At 37.4% G+C, this 19,488-nt stretch overlaps 1 protein-coding gene across 1 annotated transcript; it reads right to left on the reverse strand.

Annotated features, from left to right (window-relative positions):
• Positions 1-337: 337 nt before the first annotated feature.
• On the reverse strand, positions 338-7,941 carry LOC587326 (NF-kappa-B essential modulator). Its single transcript, XM_030985998.1, has 7 exons — positions 7,900-7,941; positions 7,214-7,330; positions 5,625-5,790; positions 4,444-4,545; positions 3,430-3,532; positions 1,463-1,631; positions 338-945 (listed from the first exon to the last, which is right to left on the reverse strand). Exons 1-7 carry the CDS (start codon positions 7,939-7,941, stop codon positions 733-735), a joined length of 912 nt encoding a protein of 303 aa, XP_030841858.1. The 3' UTR covers positions 338-732.
• Positions 7,942-19,488: the final 11,547 nt, after the last annotated feature.

Consider the following 19,488-nt stretch of genomic DNA (forward strand, 5'->3'; position numbering starts at 1 on the left):
TTGCGATTTATCAAACAAACACAAATGTGAAGAAAACAAATGCATAGTTCAACATGTAGGTAAACAATCAATTAATTTTTTTGAAACAAGAAATTCTAAAGGTTAAGATTTAGGAATAATGACTGTAACTTTGCTGCTGCTGTTTGCTTGATGAATATGTCCAGTTCTTGAGTATTGGACTTCCCGTCTAGCTTTCCTCCACTTTACATTTGAGAGCAGTTGAAAATTTTGCTAAGTTCGGTCTGCTGGTGCGAGATGATTATGATGATGATGATCATCAACTTGGTGTCCATGCATGCTTGAAGTAATGACCATTTTGTTCCTCACTTTGCTCACTTTGCATTTTATATCAGGTTTGAGTTTTATGGTAAATAAGGTTTGCTGGAGTTAGATGATGATGACGACGTTGATGATGATGATTATGTCTTTGGGTCCATATCTGGAGTGCTAACCACTTTTTTCTATTTTTCTTCCACTTTGCATTTTAAAGCAAATTTGGGTCATACAAATTTGGAGCTAGGTCATGATAATATGATGATGGATGATGATAATGGTCCATGATGATACCTTTATGTCTACCTACATCTGGAGTTCTAACCAATTCTTTCATTTCCAATATGATTTCAGAGAAGTTATGATTTTGATAAGTTTGCTTTGCTGGAGCACGATGATGATGATGGGGTCTACGACGAAAACAACTTCTTATCCATACCTGGATGAATAACTTCTTTTCTAATTCTCCTCCACTTTACATTTCAGAGCAGTCGTGAGTTTTGCTAAGTTTGGTTTGCTGGTGCGAGACGACGATGATGATGATGATGTTTCGGTATCCATGTCTGGGGTTGGAGTCTTTCTTGGAGGGCATGGAAGAGAAGAGCATGGATTTGGGGTGGTCCTCCATGATGAAGAGGGTGCTGGTGATGGTAAGACTCTGGGCATAGATGGCTACGGTCATGGGGGAGAGGGGGAGGTGGAGAGTTGAGACACAAAATGACAAAAACACAAGAAAAAGAGAGAGTTGATGAGAGAAAGAGAGAGCGAGAGAGAGAGAGAGAGAGAGAGCGAGAGAGGAAGGGAGAGGGAGAGATAAATATGAAGATGTCAAAGGGAGATAAAAGGAGGAATATAAGCCATCAAGCAACCAAAAAAGGTAAATTAAAAACAAATGAAATAGATACCATGCAGTGAAAAGGAAAAGTGCAAGGGTTGAAAATAAGTATTGAGATGGTAAGAGAAGATTATGTTGAATTTCAAGTATGTTGACTAATTTTTTAAAATTATTTTTCACAATTTTTTTAATAGTTAACCCATCATTTTGAAAAGAGATATTATCTGCTTCGGGGCAAATAGGTGTCAACTCTTTCATTTTTGTAAGTGCAAAAAATATAATTAAGTGGTAAAATGATGGAAGTAGCTTACAGAAACAGAAGTTAAACTAAAGTACACTATATCATTAACAAACCTGAGCTGTCCATTTGAATCTCCCTTGTGCCCTTCCGGCACCAGAAGGATGTTGCCTCCTTAGTTGTTGCTGCCACTGTTGTCTCTGCAACTGATCAATCTGTTGCCGCAATGTTTGGCACAACCCTTCGAGTGACTCGTCACGGCTTGCATCCAGCTGACTCTGGAGCCTGGGAGGTACATGAATTTCAACTACATTTGAGGGGTCGGTGACACAAAGACGTAACTCCATTTTGGCCACTTTGAGAAAAAGTGGTTTATGTGTCACTGAGCATTAATTGGGCCTTAAGGAGTTAATTCTATGTTTCACTAGCCATTTACTTCAATGGGGTGTTGGGTGGAAATAAGTATTTGTGTTTCCTGGAAAGCCCACATTTTTCTGAACATTTTGATATCAAATACTCATTTTGGCAAAATATGGAGTTACGTCTTTTTGTCGCTGAACCCTTCAATTGTTCTACAACCACTTTTCCATGTGGTCTAATAATCATTTCGATTTCTGATCATTTAGTCTAAGGACCATTGGGGCTAATAGCCATTTGGTCTAATCTCCAATAAGCCTACTACCCATTTGGTCCATTAATTGTTCATTTAGTCTAATAAACAGTCTACTTCCAGGTTTGTCTAATGCCTACTTCTTCTACTATCCATATGGTCTGATAATCATTGAATCATAAGTAATGATAATCATCAAATGATTATGAGACCAAATGATAAGTAGACAACACGAATATTAGACAATGTGGACAGTAGATACGCTGGGTGTAGACCATATGCGAAGAGACCAATTTGGTAGTAGATGAACTGGTTGTAGACTATGAAACATTTCATCTACTGACCTAATTCCAAACCTAATCCTTAACCTCAATTGTGACCCTAGCCCTAATACTATATTCTTTTGTTGAAATCAAGCCGGTAGAAACTGTTGAATCATTGAAAAGTCAGTATAGACTAAAAAATAATTTGCCTGAACAACGCGGGGAAACTCTTACAATAAAAGACATATGAGTTAGTCCAATTTAAAAAAAAAAAGAAGACAGTTTGACACACATTTGTACGACTGTATGGATACTTTTCAGTTTTCAAAATCCATCGTTAGAAAAAAATATCATACCTTTGGATGACAAAGCTTCCCCTTTGCTTAAAAAAATTCAAATACTTAATTCCTGAAATAAGTTTAATTCTATCTTGCATTACCCTATATGTAATATTCATATTTATTTTCTTGATTTTTTTTTTGCTGTGCTACTTAAAGGTAAAACAAAGTTTTGGGAAATTTCTTTACAATTTTGAAATATTTTGATGCCCCTGTGGATGTATTATAAGCACTAGAAAATTTAGCTCCTAAACCACTTCTGTTTTCAAGAAATATTGAATATCAATTTTTTTCTTTCAAATAGTGCCTACAACCATTCAATGGTAGCTGTGACCATCAAAATCTCAGAATATGTAGTTGTGGTATATAATTTCCGAACGGGAATAGCCGATCGGTCGATTTTACTCAAGAAACACTGTTTTATAGCTAAATTAATATCTTGACCTTGAGAGGGAGCTATACAACGAAAATAATTTATTACTTACAATTTTATCACTTTAGACTCGATTTTAACCGTGACAACAATCACTGAATATTGTAGGATTGCATATGTTTCCAATATGTTAATTTTAACCAGATTCATGACCCCATACCAAAACTTTGTAATACCTTTAATATTTTTAAATAATCTTAGCCAGCCTTCAGCTTGCTCCTCTACTCTGAATGTAATTTCCTTCAGTTCCTTCCTTCCTTCCTTCACTCATTTATTCATTTATCCATTCGTGTAGATTTCATTATTTTCATATATTACTGTGTATGCATGTGTAATCTGTACGTGATTATTCCTGTCTTTCCTATTTTTCACGAGTGATATAACCTGAAAGTTGACACCAAGCATCAAGTCATGTGAAAGCACAGTTTGGTCTAATTACCTTTTGAATTCTGGATCAGAGTGTGGTTTGCCAGATACAAAAGCTTTCTCATCCTCTAGCGTTTTTGTTTTGTTCTTCTCAGACACCACAGTCTCCTCCAAACCTGTAGGAATACATGATAAACTAATGAGACTGTGGTGTTCACAATAAAATGCCTGCTCTTTCGCAGCGACACATTGAGATGTTCACAATGACGCCATGAATAATGATACTCTTTGGCACAGAGCACTGAGCACAATATGTCCCCTAATAAGCCTGTAAATACCTTTTTTGATGGTTGCACATCTCATACCAATTTTAACAAACCATCTAATTTCTTAACTATAAAAGAAGATGGGTTTTCTAAACTTATAAAAATACCTGAGCGTAAATTCTGAATAGTCATTAAATGTATATTTCAGATGCTAATTATCCCCTACCCCCCGCTCTCTCTCTCTCTCTCTCTCTGAAATCAAAACAAATAGAGAGAAAAGAATAGAACGAAAGGAAAAGAATAGAAAGAAAAGAAAGGAAAAGAATAGAAAAGAAAATAGAAGGAAAGAAAAGAAAGGCAAAGAATTCAATACCAAAGAGCAATAAGTAATAAATGATGTCCATCTACTCACCAAACAACAGAACATAGAGAGGACATAACTGTGTTGCTATACAGGGTGTCCCAAAAAAATGCAATGACCTTTTGGTTGGCAACATCTGGCAAAGTATGCAATCCTCAATGAAATTTCATAAGTAATGGTATATTAGTATCCCCTATACATCCTGTGTATTTCAAAAGAATTTAAGCGAAAACTACAAAGTTATGATCATTTTCGTAAAATGTAGCATTTTCAAAATATTCCAAATTGAATAACACCAATGCACAATAAGCGCATATGTGACAGCTGAACGTTTTGTAGCAAGTTCTCTAATTCTTGACACCAATGGGGTTAAGAATTAAGATTAATATCATTCGTACACAATAAGGCACATGTTATCAATTTTTTTCTATTTTAATGAGAATCAGTAAATCAGATTTACCATGTAACTCATTTCTGAGTGTGGCTATTACTTGCTCTGTTGCTTTCTTCTCATCCTCAATACATCTCAGCATGTCTCTCTGTTTGGTACAGGTGTCAATGTCTGGACAAATAAAAATAAATGAAGGCAAAGCACATAATTATACATGTACATGTAACAATGATGGTGGGTTCCGATGGCTGTTGAAACGATTCTATTTACACAATCGGAGAAAACGCCAAACTGTCATTGGCGAATAACTTTTGGATGCGTCATAAAACCGCGTCTGGATTAGAAAATAGGTAGGTAATTGTTGTGTTGTAATCTGACTTCTTCTTGTCTGAATATCTGGGTACCCATTCATTGCAATACTTGAATTATGTGTTATTATTATTATTATTTTTTTTTACTTTGAGCTAAGTAAAATGGCTCAAATCCCAGCCAGATCATCCACACACAGTGTATTATGGACCTGCATATGAAAACCATATGCCAAGCATATGCCGCCACACTTCGTTAAACTTAGGTTAAAATACTTAGCCAAAAGCTGCATGCAACGTCATACCAAATTTGGCTAAGCATTTAATTTACGTCACAAACTGAATGAACTACTCGTATTTCTGAGGTAAGAATTGAATAGGCCATTTTCATAATGTAATCAAATTTAATGCACAAATTTTTGTTAAGTGCCAGGTTACAAATTATTTCATTCACCTGTTATAAATAATTATATTACAATTGTCAGAATGCGAATTGCATATATCAATTTTTACTGTGTTTGATAGGACAAACATGATGGCTTGTCCTACCTAACACTTTGAGCGTCAAGTAACACCTGGCTGGAATGCTCCCCAGGGAGTGGAGATTGTGCACACAGTAAAGCGCTTAGAGACATTTGTATTAATTAAGCGCTATATAAAAATTAAATATTATTATTATTTATTATTTATATTTGAAGGCAAGCACTGAATCCAATGACCGGGGTAATAGGATATCTGTAAAGCGCTTAGAGACATTGTATAAAGCCCTATATAAGCGGAATATTATTATTATTATGTATGCAATTTTGCATTCTGCCTATTGAAATGCAATTATTTATAACAGGTGAATGAAATAATTTGTAACAAGGCACTTAATTCATTATCAAAGATTTATGCATCAAATTTGATTACATTACGGAAAATGGTCTATTGGATATGGACCTTCTTGAAGCTTGTGTTGTCTGATTTTCATCTCCTTCAATTGTTCCTTGACTGATGTCAGCCTCTCTTCTTTGCCTCTGCTTGCCAACCCAAAGTCATGAATGAAGGCTGAAATATCGGACAAGAAATCTTCTTTCATCTTGTCTCGGGATGACGTGCTGTGATGCTAATAAGGAAGGATAAGGAATATAACAATGGCGACAAAAAAGTTTGAGCAAGCACAAATATATGACTGAGACATACAGAGAGAGAGAGGGAGAGAGGGGGGGGGGGGGGGGTAGGATAATTAAGAGGTACAGGTAGAAGACATGTTAAACAAGGGGAACAAATATGTGAAGAGCGCTTAAAACAAAATGAAGAGAGAGAAAGAGAGAGAGTGAGAGAGGGAGAGGGGGTAGGTTAATTAAGAGGTATATATATATATATAAGACATCTTAAACAAGGGGAAAAAATATGTGAAGAGCGCTCAAAACAAAATGAAGAGTGAGAGAAAGAGAGAGAGAGAGAGAGAGAGAGGGAGAGAGGGAGAGGGGGTAGGTTAATTAAGAGGTATATATAAGACATCTTAAACAAGGGGAAAAAATATGTGAAGAGCGCTCAAAACAAAATGAAGAGTGAGAGAAAGAGAGAGAGAGAGAGAGAGAGTGAGAGAGGGAGAGGGGGTACGTTAATTAAGAGGTATATATAAGACATCTTAAACAAGGGGAAAAAATATGTGAAGAGCGCTCAAAACAAAATGAAGAGTGAGAGAAAGAGAGAGAGAGAGAGAGAGTGAGAGAGGGAGAGGGGGTAGGTTAATTAAGAGGTATATATAAGACATCTTAAACAAGGGGAAAAAATATGTGAAGAGCGCTCAAAACAAAATGAAGAGTGAGAGAAAGAGAGAGAGAGAGAGAGAGTGAGAGAGGGAGAGGGGGTAGGTTAATTAAGAGGTATATATAAGACATCTTAAACAAGGGGAAAAAATATGTGAAGAGCGCTCAAAACAAAATGAAGAGTGAGAGAAAGAGAGAGAGAGAGAGAGAGAGTGAGAGAGGGAGAGGGGGTAGGTTAATTAAGAGGTATATATAAGACATCTTAAACAAGGGGAAAAAATATGTGAAGAGCGCTCAAAACAAAATGAAGAGTGAGAGAAAGAGAGAGAGAGAGAGAGAGAGAGTGAGAGAGGGAGAGGGGGTAGGTTAATTAAGAGGTATATATAAGACATCTTAAACAAGGGGAAAAAATATGTGAACAAAATGAAGAGTGAAAGATAGAGAGGGGGGAGCAAGAGAAATTCACAATTAAGTTATCAACCTCATTTACTATTTGGACAAAGGAATTTATCTTCCCCCTTCCCCCACCAAAATCAGAACAAAACAAACAATAACAAAGAAAAGAAAAAGAAAGAAAACAGAACAAATGAGGAAATAATCGCATCAATCAAGAATCTTTTGATTTCAGATATTTTCTGGATATGTTTGGTGTGCTTAAAGGCATTCAGTATCACATTTATGAGTGTATGTATGTATTCATTCAGAAGTAAGATGTGCATGGTAATTTGTAGTAATAGGAATGCAAAAATGATTTACAAAATAAATGAAGCTTACAAGTTGTTCGCTGTACATCTGTTTTTCTTTCATTTGGTCTGCAAGTTGTTCTTCAAGGATAGCTTCTCTTGTGCTGATCCATTGGCAGTCAAGCTCCTCTGTAGACAGATCTTGAACCTGCTCAAAATTATGAAAAAATTGGTATCGGATGTAAACTCACAAAGCATCACTTTTTTTGGGGGGGGGGGGAGGCAAATGACAGGATAAAGATATAAGACAATGGATAATACAGTCAAACCTGCTTTAGTAACCACCTGTCTACAAAGGCCACATTTGTTGTTTCCCTTGAAAATGGTTTCTCATTGAATCATGTACTAAAGGAACCTGTCTACGAAGACCACTCGTCTACAAAGGCCACTTTTTGTGTTTCCCTTGGGTGGTCACTATAGACAGATTTGACTGTAGTATAAAATTGTAGCCCGTTTAGAAGTTTTTTCCCTCCATGCTCTTTATCTGTACGGTAGCTTGAATCATACAGCAACAAATAAACATAACATACAAATACAAAAAGTCAGATGTGATCCTCTTCCATTATAAGGCGACAATGTCGATCCAGTAACCCACCATATGCTGGTATCTAGTTTTATCTTAGACATAACAAAGGAAAGCCAGGAATATTGAGCAGTATTGATATTTAACATGGACTATTCTGAATGACAAGAACCCTTTTATTTTGACATCCCTACCATTTCCAATGTGATGCCTCTGTAGCCTTGCACTGGTGACATGTACAAGAGGGACTTTGCTTGGTGAAATGTACAAGAGAGACTTTGCTTGGTGAAATGTACAAGAGAGACTTTGCTTGGTGAAATGTACAAGAGAGACTTTGCTTGGTGAAATGTACAAGAGAGACTTTGCTTGGTGAAATGTACAAGAGAGACTTTGCTTGGTGAAATGTACAAGAGAGACTTTGCTTGGTGAAATGTACAAGAGAGACTTTGCTTGGTGAAATGTACAAGAGAGACTTCGCTTGGTGAAATGTACAAGAGAGACTTTGCTTGGTGAAATGTACAAGAGAGACTTTGCTTGGTGAAATGTACAAGAGAGACTTTGCTTGGTGAAATGTACAAGAGAGACTTTGCTTGGTGAAATGTACAAGAGAGACTTTGCTTGGTGAAATGTACAAGAGAGACTTTGCTTGGTGAAATGTACAAGAGAGACTTTGCTTGGTGAAATGTACAAGAGAGACTTTGCTTGGTGAAATGTACAAGAGAGACTTTGCTTGGTGAAATGTACAAGAGAGACTTTGCTTGGTGAAATGTACAAGAGAGACTTTGCTTGGTGAAATGTACAAGAGAGACCTTGCTTGGTGAAATGTACAAGAGAGACTTTGCTTGGTGAAATGTACAAGAGAGACTTTGCTTGGTGAAATGTACAAGAGAGACTTTGCTTGGTGAAATGTACAAGAGAGACTTTGCTTGGTGAAATGTACAAGAGAGACTTTGCTTGGTGAAATGTACAAGAGAGACTTTGCTTGGTGAAATGTACAAGAGAGACCTTGCTTGGTGAAATGTACAAGAGAGACCTTGCTTGGTGAAATGTACAAGAGAGACTTTGCTTGGTGAAATGTACAAGAGAGACTTTGCTTGGTGAAATGTACAAGAGAGACTTCGCTTGGTGAAATGTACAAGAGAGACTTTGCTTGGTGAAATGAACAAAAGAGACTTTGCTTGGTGAAATGTACAAGAGAGACTTTGCTTGGTGAAATGTACAAGAGAGACTTTGCTTGGTGACATGTACAAGAGAGGCTTTGCTTGGTGAAATGTACAAGAGAGACCTTGCTTGGTGAAATGTACAAGAGAGACTTTGCTTGGTGAAATGTACAAGAGAGACTTTGCTTGGTGAAATGTACAAGAGAGACTTTGCTTGGTGAAATGTACAAGAGAGACTTTGCTTGGTGAAATGTACAAGAGAGACCTTGGTGAAATGTACAAGAGAGACTTTGCTTGGTGAAATGTACAAGACAGACAGACTTTGTTAATTGTCTGAACAGTCAAGAGCCCGCTTCTTGTCCACCTACAAAAATGTATCTACTATTTTAACTCAGAATTGAATTATCAATTCAAAGACTACTTGCCTTGGAAGCTACATCATTATGGAGTATGTTTACCTCGGTCTGAGTTGCTTGAAGTTGTTGTCTAACAGATGATATCTTGCTTTTTACTGTAATTATATGAAATAATATAATAATTGTTAGAAAGATGTTTATTAAATGAGGCATACATGTAGGTATACTGCCAAGGGGTAATCTTGTTGTACCTGTAATTATGCATCTAGAACAATCTCCTACCAATTAAAAAACGTGAATAAGGCTACACTTTAATAGGTCTACAGCATCTAGACCCAGACCCGCATTAGATCCGAGACTTGTAATTTATCAATGATCTGAACTTAATATCAGGGTGGACTTCCCCTTTAAATAGCAGGTAAAAAATTGGAGGTGTGGTTGATATGTGTTTGCGGTTTATACAACATTATTTAAGGTAAAAACAAGGGAGACAATCATGCAAGTCTACGGGACTGAATGATGAAATAAAGTTATGCATAGATCCAGGTAAATTACTGAGATCTAACGAGCCTCACCACATGAATGCGTAGATCGATCTACTCTAGATCTAGATCATTGATAAATTACAAGTCTTGGATCTAATGCAGCAATATGTTTTTTCAACCATTTGAGTAGTACAAGAGGTTGGTACCCAAAACATACAAATGTATAGATATTTCTAGACCTATTAATTAAAAGTAGATTTATTAGATTTAAGTTCCAAGTCCAAGTAACAAAGAACATGATAAATTACATTGGCCAGATTTTTAATAACATTGCTTTAAAATATGTTTTAACTCTACTGCTCATGATCATGATGTTATGAAAGTCCACACCCACGGAATCAAGCACTTCCTTTGCTACAGATTGGACGTTTATATTTTTACTACTAATACTAGATTCAAGTCTACCCCCATGAAATTACAAAATACAGGACAGCCATTGCCAAGCACTGCTCAGGCACAGCCGTCCGGAGAGTAGACACTGGTTACTAGTGGTACTTGGTAACGAGTCAGAGTGGGACTGGGTTGGCTGATTGTACTTTTAGCCTAGGCCTACCCTATTTGTATTTTGTAATTGAACACTCACGTTCATTCAAGATGCTTTTCCTCTCTCTTGCTTTCTGTTCAGATTCAAGTATCTGCATGAAAAGGTCGTTCAGACTCATCTCTGAAATCTCTTTCTCTTCCAGTTCCACTGAAGATATTGAAATATTCAAATTTGTTTTTCTAACACATTTTTTTTGAGGATATGGATCGGCATAAGATGTTGATGTAGCGCACGATCTGTCTGCTGCTACAATTACTCGGCCTTAGGGGGCGTTCATAACGCACCTGCAAGCAGTGCGGATTGCAAACATGCATAGCATCCACCCAAGGATTTGATTACTCCCAGGGCTAGGGAAGACCGTAAGTTTTACAATAAAAGTAGTTATCCGTAGCCGTTGGCTTTCAGCCCCCAGGGCAGGCACGTACACAGGGGGGGGGGGGGGGGGTTAAATCCCCTTTGGTATTTGTATGTGTGTAACCCCCCCCCCTTTGGATTTTTTTTTTTAATTTAAAAAAAAAAAAAAATAATATTATTATTCCCATGGCTGACCTAAAAAGGTGACCTTACCCCCCCCCCCCCAACGGAGCCAAATGTCAAATTTTTAAATTTCGAGACCAAAAAAAAAAAAAAAAGTGTCCTCTTATTTACTGGGTGGGTAGATAAAAAGTTAACAAATAATCATAATCGCTATTATTTCGCTTAAAGCTGAGAATTTCGTGTTACTTGTGCATTATAGATGTGCATGGAATTTGGAATAAAAGAATTTCTGTATCTGGCTCTACGGGTAATTGGTACACGCAGGCGGATTCCTGAGCGGTTAAAAGTAAAACAAGAAAATAGTAGATGTGATGGGTCTTTCATAATAGAAGTTATTTTAGTCAATAAGCGATCTTCAAACAAAATTGATAGGGGTGGTAATTCAATGCCGATAATACGTTGAGCAATTTTCCTTGGACGTTCGAGTTTAGTTTTGTCTGCTTGTGTGAGATTTCCATAAAAACAAATGAGATTGAATAGAAGAACACTTTGAATAATAGACTGATAGAAAAGATGTAAGATCGTCCTGTCAACGTTAATAATATTCGCTTTAAAATATTGTCTGAAGTCACTTATGAATTCCGGACACAACTGGGAAAGGTTGGCACTAACAGAATAGAACTATAATAAATTTCTCAAAATTGGTGACCAAAATGGTAATAATAAATCACAAACACAACGTTTTCTTTTTCTTTACGTCACCTTGCGCTAAGCTACGAGGAAACGTATAGGAGCTGTGAACTTGAAGTGACCGCTAGCTGGAGATGATACGATGGTAGGAAATAAGAAGGGACAAGGCTCACTGGAAAAAAAGATACCGAAAACGTCAAAGGAAACTCAGGAGATAAAAACTACTTATCTCTCTCGGATATTGACAATAAAATGACATCTAATGATGGCGGGAAGTCGTCGATAGTGCCTTTTCACTAGGATGAAGGGAATGCATTTGAAAGAGATATTCTGTTCTTTCTTTTCTAGTTGATTGTAAAAACTGATATTCGTAACGAACCAAAATTGAAGAAGTATGTGCCTCATTATCATCTCACATGTGTGTACTTTTCATTTATGTTGTTATTTTGGGCTGTATCCCCCTGGGGGGGGGGGGGGTAATGTGCGTGCAGTTAAGAAAAACAGAAGAAATGTGAAATTCGAGAGGTAGGCTACACTTTTCACACAGTCCGATGACGCGTTACTCTCTTTTAGTTCAATGTTTTATTCAATAATATTTTGCAAATGTTTTTGATCGTTTATTTTTCAATAGTAAGAAATAGTGCAATCTAAATCACACCAAGGACAAACACAAAATTTAACGTATCGCCAGAAAGTATAATGTGAAGAGACCTGAGTTCAAGAAACTGTATACGAACGAAGAGATCCGTGTATAATAAGTGATAGTTCAAAGACGTTATCGGTGGCTGGCAGAGCTAGGATTCTCTGGCGAGAAAGCCAGGCGAGAAAGACAAGAAAGAAAAAAAAAGAGAGGTAATAAGATTTTCACTCAAAAGCAAACAACCAGACAAGCAAACAAATAAACGTAAAATGATCAAAGGCAAACATAAATTAATAGATGAATAAATTAACACAAAATTAACACAAAATGAACACAAAATTAACACAAAATTAACACAAAATGAACACAAAATTATAAAAAAAAAAACGTTAAAAAAAACACAATTTGAAATACAAATCAAATAAAAACACGAATAAGCTAACTACCAAAACAATACAAAAGCAAACCAAAACAATACAAAGAAAATGTAGGTTTAATTCAGCCGTCGACACTGGGTGAGTCCATAGAGATATTATATAGGATCCCTTTTCGTTAGTCAAAGAGCGCCATCTTTGACAAGTCATAGTTCATGGCATAGACAAACCGTTTCTAGGACAATTACCCTCTGGGCAATCACCACCCGGCCAATTACCATCGGGACAATCACCCCACTCAAGGAAAATTACCCCCCCCCCCCGGAAAATTACCCCTAGGACAACTACGGCTCTATGACAATTAACCCCTCCCTGAAATTAACCCCTTGGAGAATTATCCCCCCCCCCCGACAAAATTATGCTTTATTAACACCAACTTATTATCAGGGTAGATTTCCCCTTTAATGCACGGGGGGGGGGGGGGGGGGGGGGGGTAATTGTCCCAGGGTGTTATGTTTATAGGAGTAGCGGAATTGTCCACGGGTAGTTGTTCTTATATGTGAGGGGGGTAATTGTCCTGGTGTAATCTTTAGGTGTTGGAGTAAATCCTCGGGGGGTAATCGCCCAGGGGGGGGGGGGGGGAATAGTCCTAGGGTGTAATTTTTCGGAGGGTAATTGTCCTAAGGGGGGGGGGGGGGTGTTGTCCTTGGGGGTAGTTTTCCGGGGTCATTTTCCGGGGGTCATTGCAGGATCTCCAAAAAGTAGACCCACAATTCACATTAAAATACACTGTTGGTCATAATGGTGGAATAATTATTTTTATCCCATATTTTAAACCAAAACACAAAGAAAATGCAATAAATTTTCAATAATTCATCGAAGTTTTGTCCCGACCCCCAACATAACAAATCTTCTATGTGGGCATGCCTCGAACCATAATGCATGGCCCTACAGAGGAATTTTTCCTGCTGGGGACTGGGGGAAAATGCAAAGAATTATTGAAAATTTATTGCATTTTCTTTCTTTTGTTGTTTTTGTGGGGGGCGTCGACGTACCCTAGCGCCCGCTGCGTACAGTCATGATTCATTGGCTAAGCAATGGTCTCGTTACTGTGAGCCCCCGGGATCAAAACCTTGTCGATGTGCTATATTATTAATGCCCTTTTATGAGGCATTAATCCCCATTACTGTCAGTTATGACTTAAGGACGTAGGTCCCCTAGTTGATTAGCATAGTAGAACACCCATGCTTTAGCAGTCACGCAAAACAGACACTCCCCAATTGTCATTCAATAAAATCTGAGAATGTATACTATTATCTAGATCTATTAGGAATAAATCATTGTCAAAATCATTCAATAAATTGGGGTGAAAATAATTATTCCACCATTATGACCAATAGTGTATAAACTACACATACCAACAAGACTACATTATCTTTGTAACATTTATCAATATTTAACTTTCTTTTTCATTATCATTTAGAAATTCAAAAATTATTTGGATTTCGTAATCAATAGTTCCATCATTTTTAGCATGAGGTAGACAGCTTTATAGGCTATATGGGACCGAGATGCTTTCAGTCTGACGAAAATAATGAGCTCACATTATTTTGCTATCCTATTACGTTAATGCGCATTTTACATCCTCCAAAAATTGAAGAGGGAGCGGAAAGACAGAGAGAAAGAGAGAGAGAGAGAAATGGAGAGAGAGAGAGAGAGAGAGAGAGAGAGGGAGAGAGAGAGAGAGAGAGTAGATAGAGGGGAGGAGGGAGGAGAGGGAGAGAGAGAGAGAGAGAGGGGGGGGGGGAGATTATTTTATTTTAAACCAGTCACTTCTCCCCTGTTCTATTTCTCTGCACCGTTTTTAAGGTAGGAGAGAAGCAAACAATTTCACCAACATAACAAAATCACAACTCTATTAGAGGCAGATATTGATTTGGTGGTATTTTCCCAGATTGTTAAAATTAGGTTAAGGATTTCAAACCATCCACCAAATATATATGATTTTTCAGAACGTGTGATAATACCAATCACAATTTCTTATATGCTTTTGATTTGCTTCACTTTTTTCGTCAATATTTTTATACCAAGTGTGATTAATCCGTTCAGATTGCAGACCACACCACAAAGGCTTTATTTTTATGCAAACAAAGAGCAAGACCTAATCTTTAATTGCGACACGTACAACAAATTAGCGAGATAACGCGTCATTAAAAAGAATTATGGAATCAATATTGTTTGAGAACATTATACAAAAGCGATAATAATTGCCACTCACCGCACGCCCTGAGCATTCATATAGGTTCAAACTGCACACAGCCGATAGCGACCCCGTCAGGACGGCGCCGACTGCTATGATAAGATGTGGAGCCCCTTGTGTCATACGGTACCGTTCAGACATTCATTTCTGATATGATATAAAATTAATTAAGGGTTTAATTGTTCAAGAGTGAGTAAGAGTCGCTTTGCTTTTGACGGGGAACGGAGAAATATCAAAAGGCACCTAACTTCCTAGACTCTCGAGTCGTGATTACGCTGATTGATCGAGCAACTTCAACCTATAGGCCCTACGATATCAATTTATAATGAAATATTGTGGTTTGCCTTTGTTTAACATTGACCCTCGCCAATACATCTTTCTTCAATTTGTTATAATATTTCTCCATTTTCAGTAATCTTGTTTAAGTTTGAATTAATTTCTTGCTTAGATCTCTTATCAATATAGAATTGGGTCTGCCGACTCTTATTTTATTATTTTTTTTTTTTTAACCATGCTATTTATTTCAAGTTTTATGTGACCCATGAAATGAAGCACCTCTGCAGGTTTCATGAATTTATTTGGAGACACTGAATTTGACCTTTGAACCTTGACTTTAACAAACTGTGATTAATTCCATAGCTTGATAGACTATCAAGCTATTTTGTTTAAAGTGTCAATGTTTTGATAGACGCAATCCGTTATGAGTTCGAATGCTCTGAACCCTGAAAATAAACGATAAAGTATAGCACTTATAAAAGTACATAGGAGGATGCGTTTAAATATATTTTGGGGGAGGGGGGGGGGGGCAGGAATGTACCCAAACTTTCAGTTGTTGCGTAGTTTAGCAGAGTGGTATATTCCAGGGATAATAATGTTCGGACACGTCCATTACAGTATTCGAAATATGAGTTGCCTTTCTTTTACAACTGTTATCCCAAATACCCCACTGTATACTTGTAGCTACTTGCTCTCTCTATATAGCAAACAATGCCTAATTGGTGACCATTGGTCCCCCATGATCCTCTTTTTCTTATGTTAACTAAGAGCTGATTTGATGAGATAACCATCTGTCCAGTGACCTTGGAGGGCGGTCTAATCCCTCCTGTTAACTAGTACAGATAAGTAAGGAGCAATATTTTTTTTTTTGGCCCCCGACAATTTTCAAATCGCGCGGGCCGATAATTTACTCAGTGGGGGGGGGGGGGGGGGGGGGGGGGGGGTGAGCACTTGAGCACCATGGGAGGGGACCCGTCTCCAAATAAAGGTAATATTAACGTGTTTTACCTGTTTTTTCCAGGGGTGGGGGCCCGCCCCTTGGATCCGCCACTGTGCCTCTCTGTCTATGTCTCTGTCTCTCTTTCTCTCTCTCTCTCTCTCTCTCTCTCTGTCTCTCTCTCTCTTTCTTTCTCAGATCAATGATTCATAATCGATAAGTGTACACCTCGTGAAAAACGGATCAATGTGATTCTTTAGTTTTATCCTGAGCAATTCAAAAACAATGCAAAACCGATTATGATAAAGGGAAAAAGGGAGGAATTGTTTAAATAAAATATAAAAAAGGGAACCTGCAATAATTGAATATAATTTTAATCCTTACGACTATGATATAAGTCAGAATCAAATAAATGCATTTGGAATCGAATTGAGCATGAACATACCTCTCTCAATTAGTATGAACATACTAATAATTATCATCCGAGCATATTTGTGAAACTCTTGAGTATCTTATCAGACCATGGACGACATTATGTAAACAAGACAGAGTAAATATGAGCACTTTGCATTAAGTTGCGAGTAATACAAGTTAACAAGCTCTTCTTATCACCGATTAGAAGTACATTCGAATACGTATAGTCTTTTTTGAAAAATGTTTGAAAAACTCCACAAGTATTGCCGGTGAATTGTTGAGAAACAAGGCCAATTAGTCATTTAGTGGTAATCAAAATAATTATGTATTCGATTGTACGCACGCATTGGAATGTCGACGTTTAAAGAACATTTTAATGAGGGCAATTAATTATTAACCTATACGGGTGGCATTATCTTAACTTGCAGCAGTGTTAATACTCCTACGTACATGTATTATCTGTTGAGAGCCAGAAGGTCGATAACTCTGCATTGAATGGTGCATATATGAGTTAAAGTCCTTTTGACTAGCAACAAGCGATGAGTGTCGTGATATTTGATTAAAAAACACTTCAGGAGGATAGGAAAATAGGCGTCAATGACAATTATGAAGAAGATTATGATTATTGATGAAATACGAAATGAAACAAAGCTATACGAGGAGAAAAAACACCGGGGAAGGACGAGTTAAAAGTTTAACGAAACGTGAAGGAGAAAAGGGAGAAGAGAAATGACATGTGGAAGATTTAGAGAAAGAAGAGTGAGATGACGAGGAGGAAGGTTATGAAGAGGAGAGGCGTAGATACAGGAGGATGGGGGTACGTGCCCCCCCCATCGAATACCCCATCCCAAAGATAGATAGAGAGAGAGGGAGGGAGAGAGAGAGAGAGAGAGAGAGAGGGGGGGGGGGGGAGGGGGAGGGAACATCCGTGCTAGAATTGCCTATCGTATTAGGGACAAGGTTAGCTCATGTCAATATGGAAATCAATACAAGAAAAATCATTTCCTTTTGGAATCAAATCGCAATCAGAATTGCTCTGGAAAGAGGTGAGTGTGGTAATTAGCGGCTGTGCTCCCTGCCAAAACGATCGACGATTCATCATGGCGACACCTGACCAGACCAGAGAGAAAGAGAAAGAGAGTGAGATAGAGAGAGAGAGAAAAAGAGTGAGATAGATAGAGAGAGGGGGAGATAGATGGAGAGAGAAATAAAGATATAGATAGATAGATATATTGAGAGAGAGAGAGAGAGAGAGAGAGCAAGAAAAAGGTGAGAGAGAAAGAGAGAGAAAGAGAAATGGAAAAAGAGATATAGAGGGAGAGGAAGAGAGAGAGAGAGAGAGAGAGAGAGAGAGAGAGAGAGAGAGAGAGAGAGAGAGAGAGAGAGAAGGGGAAAGGGGGTGTATTTCATTTACCGATTAACACCAATACTCCTCTAGCAACCATAAATCCGTGCCACGCCTCCGGTGCCGAAGAGTGGGTCGAACAGCAGAATATACAAATATAGAAAGTTGTTATCCGGTTTCAATTTCATTAAAATGAGATAATCAACTCGAGATGTTATTTGCTATACACGTAATTGTCATATCATTTCTGTTATAACGATTTGCCGCGATTCCATTGTATAAGGATTTCATTTTGATCTGCCCCATACAAGTCATGCTTGCCCATCGATTTTTGAATATTCCGTCCCCAGTACCCCCATTCCCTGCCGTCTACTGGGGGGAGGCACGGGGACCTGTGTCCCTTTGAATTATGTAATACTTAATGATATGTTCATTAAAAATCTGCCTTGCAGCCTTTAAGCTGAATTGTACAGAAGTTATGTTTTTTAAAGATAGAACTCAACATGCGAATAGAGGGGGAAAGGGGACAAAAGATAATCATACAATTTTTTTTAATGGGTCGTAGGATATAAGATTAAAACTAAATTGCTGCGAATTTTCTATGCCACATTGCTCAAACGATACTCGGAGAAAATATCAGACATCGATGGATTACTAGTGGGGCTTTAAAACCATGAACGTTTTTTGTAAGGGCGGTGTCCCTTAAAAATGTTTAAGATTAGACTCACAAGTTGATTAGTCAGCGTTCCCGTGCTCTTTTTCAATTCTTCTTCGTTTAACACGATTGGTGCTCGTATTACGTAACTTCACGGCAATTGTGTCATTCATCGTCTAGAACAACGTTTAAAGTGATAGAATCGCGATAAATGATAGAATCGCGATAAATGCTATCATTTGAAGGATGATGGACATGTTACTAAGAATACAATTACAAAATTCAACGTTCCTTGAACTTTGGAGTTGTGTCCTCATGACTGTCATGAGGGGTAATTTTTAGATACTATATGTTATAACAAAGTAGTCGTGTACAATCTTATGCTTTTGTTTTAGTTCTCATTTACATATTTCGTATTGCATGACTTATTGTTTATTTAGAAAGGTGTTGTAAATGTTTTATATTATGTTTTATATATCGATTGTTGCATTACATTGTAAAGTGATTATAACTATGTCTATAAACAGAATATTGATGTACATCAATGATGTTTAATAAATACAATACAATACATGTATTTTGAGTAGCAATGATGAAGCAAATTTTAAAAAAGGGCGATCAATGCTCAATTGATGTCAACGATCTGTAAGAGTTGTCATTGAATTGAATAAATCGCAACAAAAAAATCCCAATGTATTTAATCACTTGGTGTGCGTTACCAACTATTTTGGAGGTTGGCTGAACATGAATTGACGTCACATGTGTCAATTCACTTCATATTCGGTCTGATATGGCATGTCAATAGGGCTATTAGCTGAATACAATAATCAGATAGCTTGGGATTACCCGTTAGCAATAATTAAGATAATATTGCATTTATAAAACGCCTTTTCTTTAAAGAGAAAGTTGAGTTCTGGGGAGAGGTGAACACTAATTTGTGAGCGTTATCATTGTTATTATTCAAGTGTGGAAGAACATCAGCGAAAAAAATGTTCCCTGAAAAGCATGGCTCTTCAAATTCCTTCATGTTGTAAATATGACAAGTAACAGCTTAAAAACAAGGCCCGATTTTTATGCCACATGTTTGTGTAGTCCCATACATATCTTTCA

The sequence above is a fragment of the Strongylocentrotus purpuratus genome, unplaced genomic scaffold (genome assembly GCF_000002235.5).
Source record: "Strongylocentrotus purpuratus isolate Spur 01 unplaced genomic scaffold, Spur_5.0 spur5_scaffold_15, whole genome shotgun sequence".
Lineage (NCBI taxonomy): Eukaryota > Metazoa > Echinodermata > Echinoidea > Camarodonta > Strongylocentrotidae > Strongylocentrotus > Strongylocentrotus purpuratus.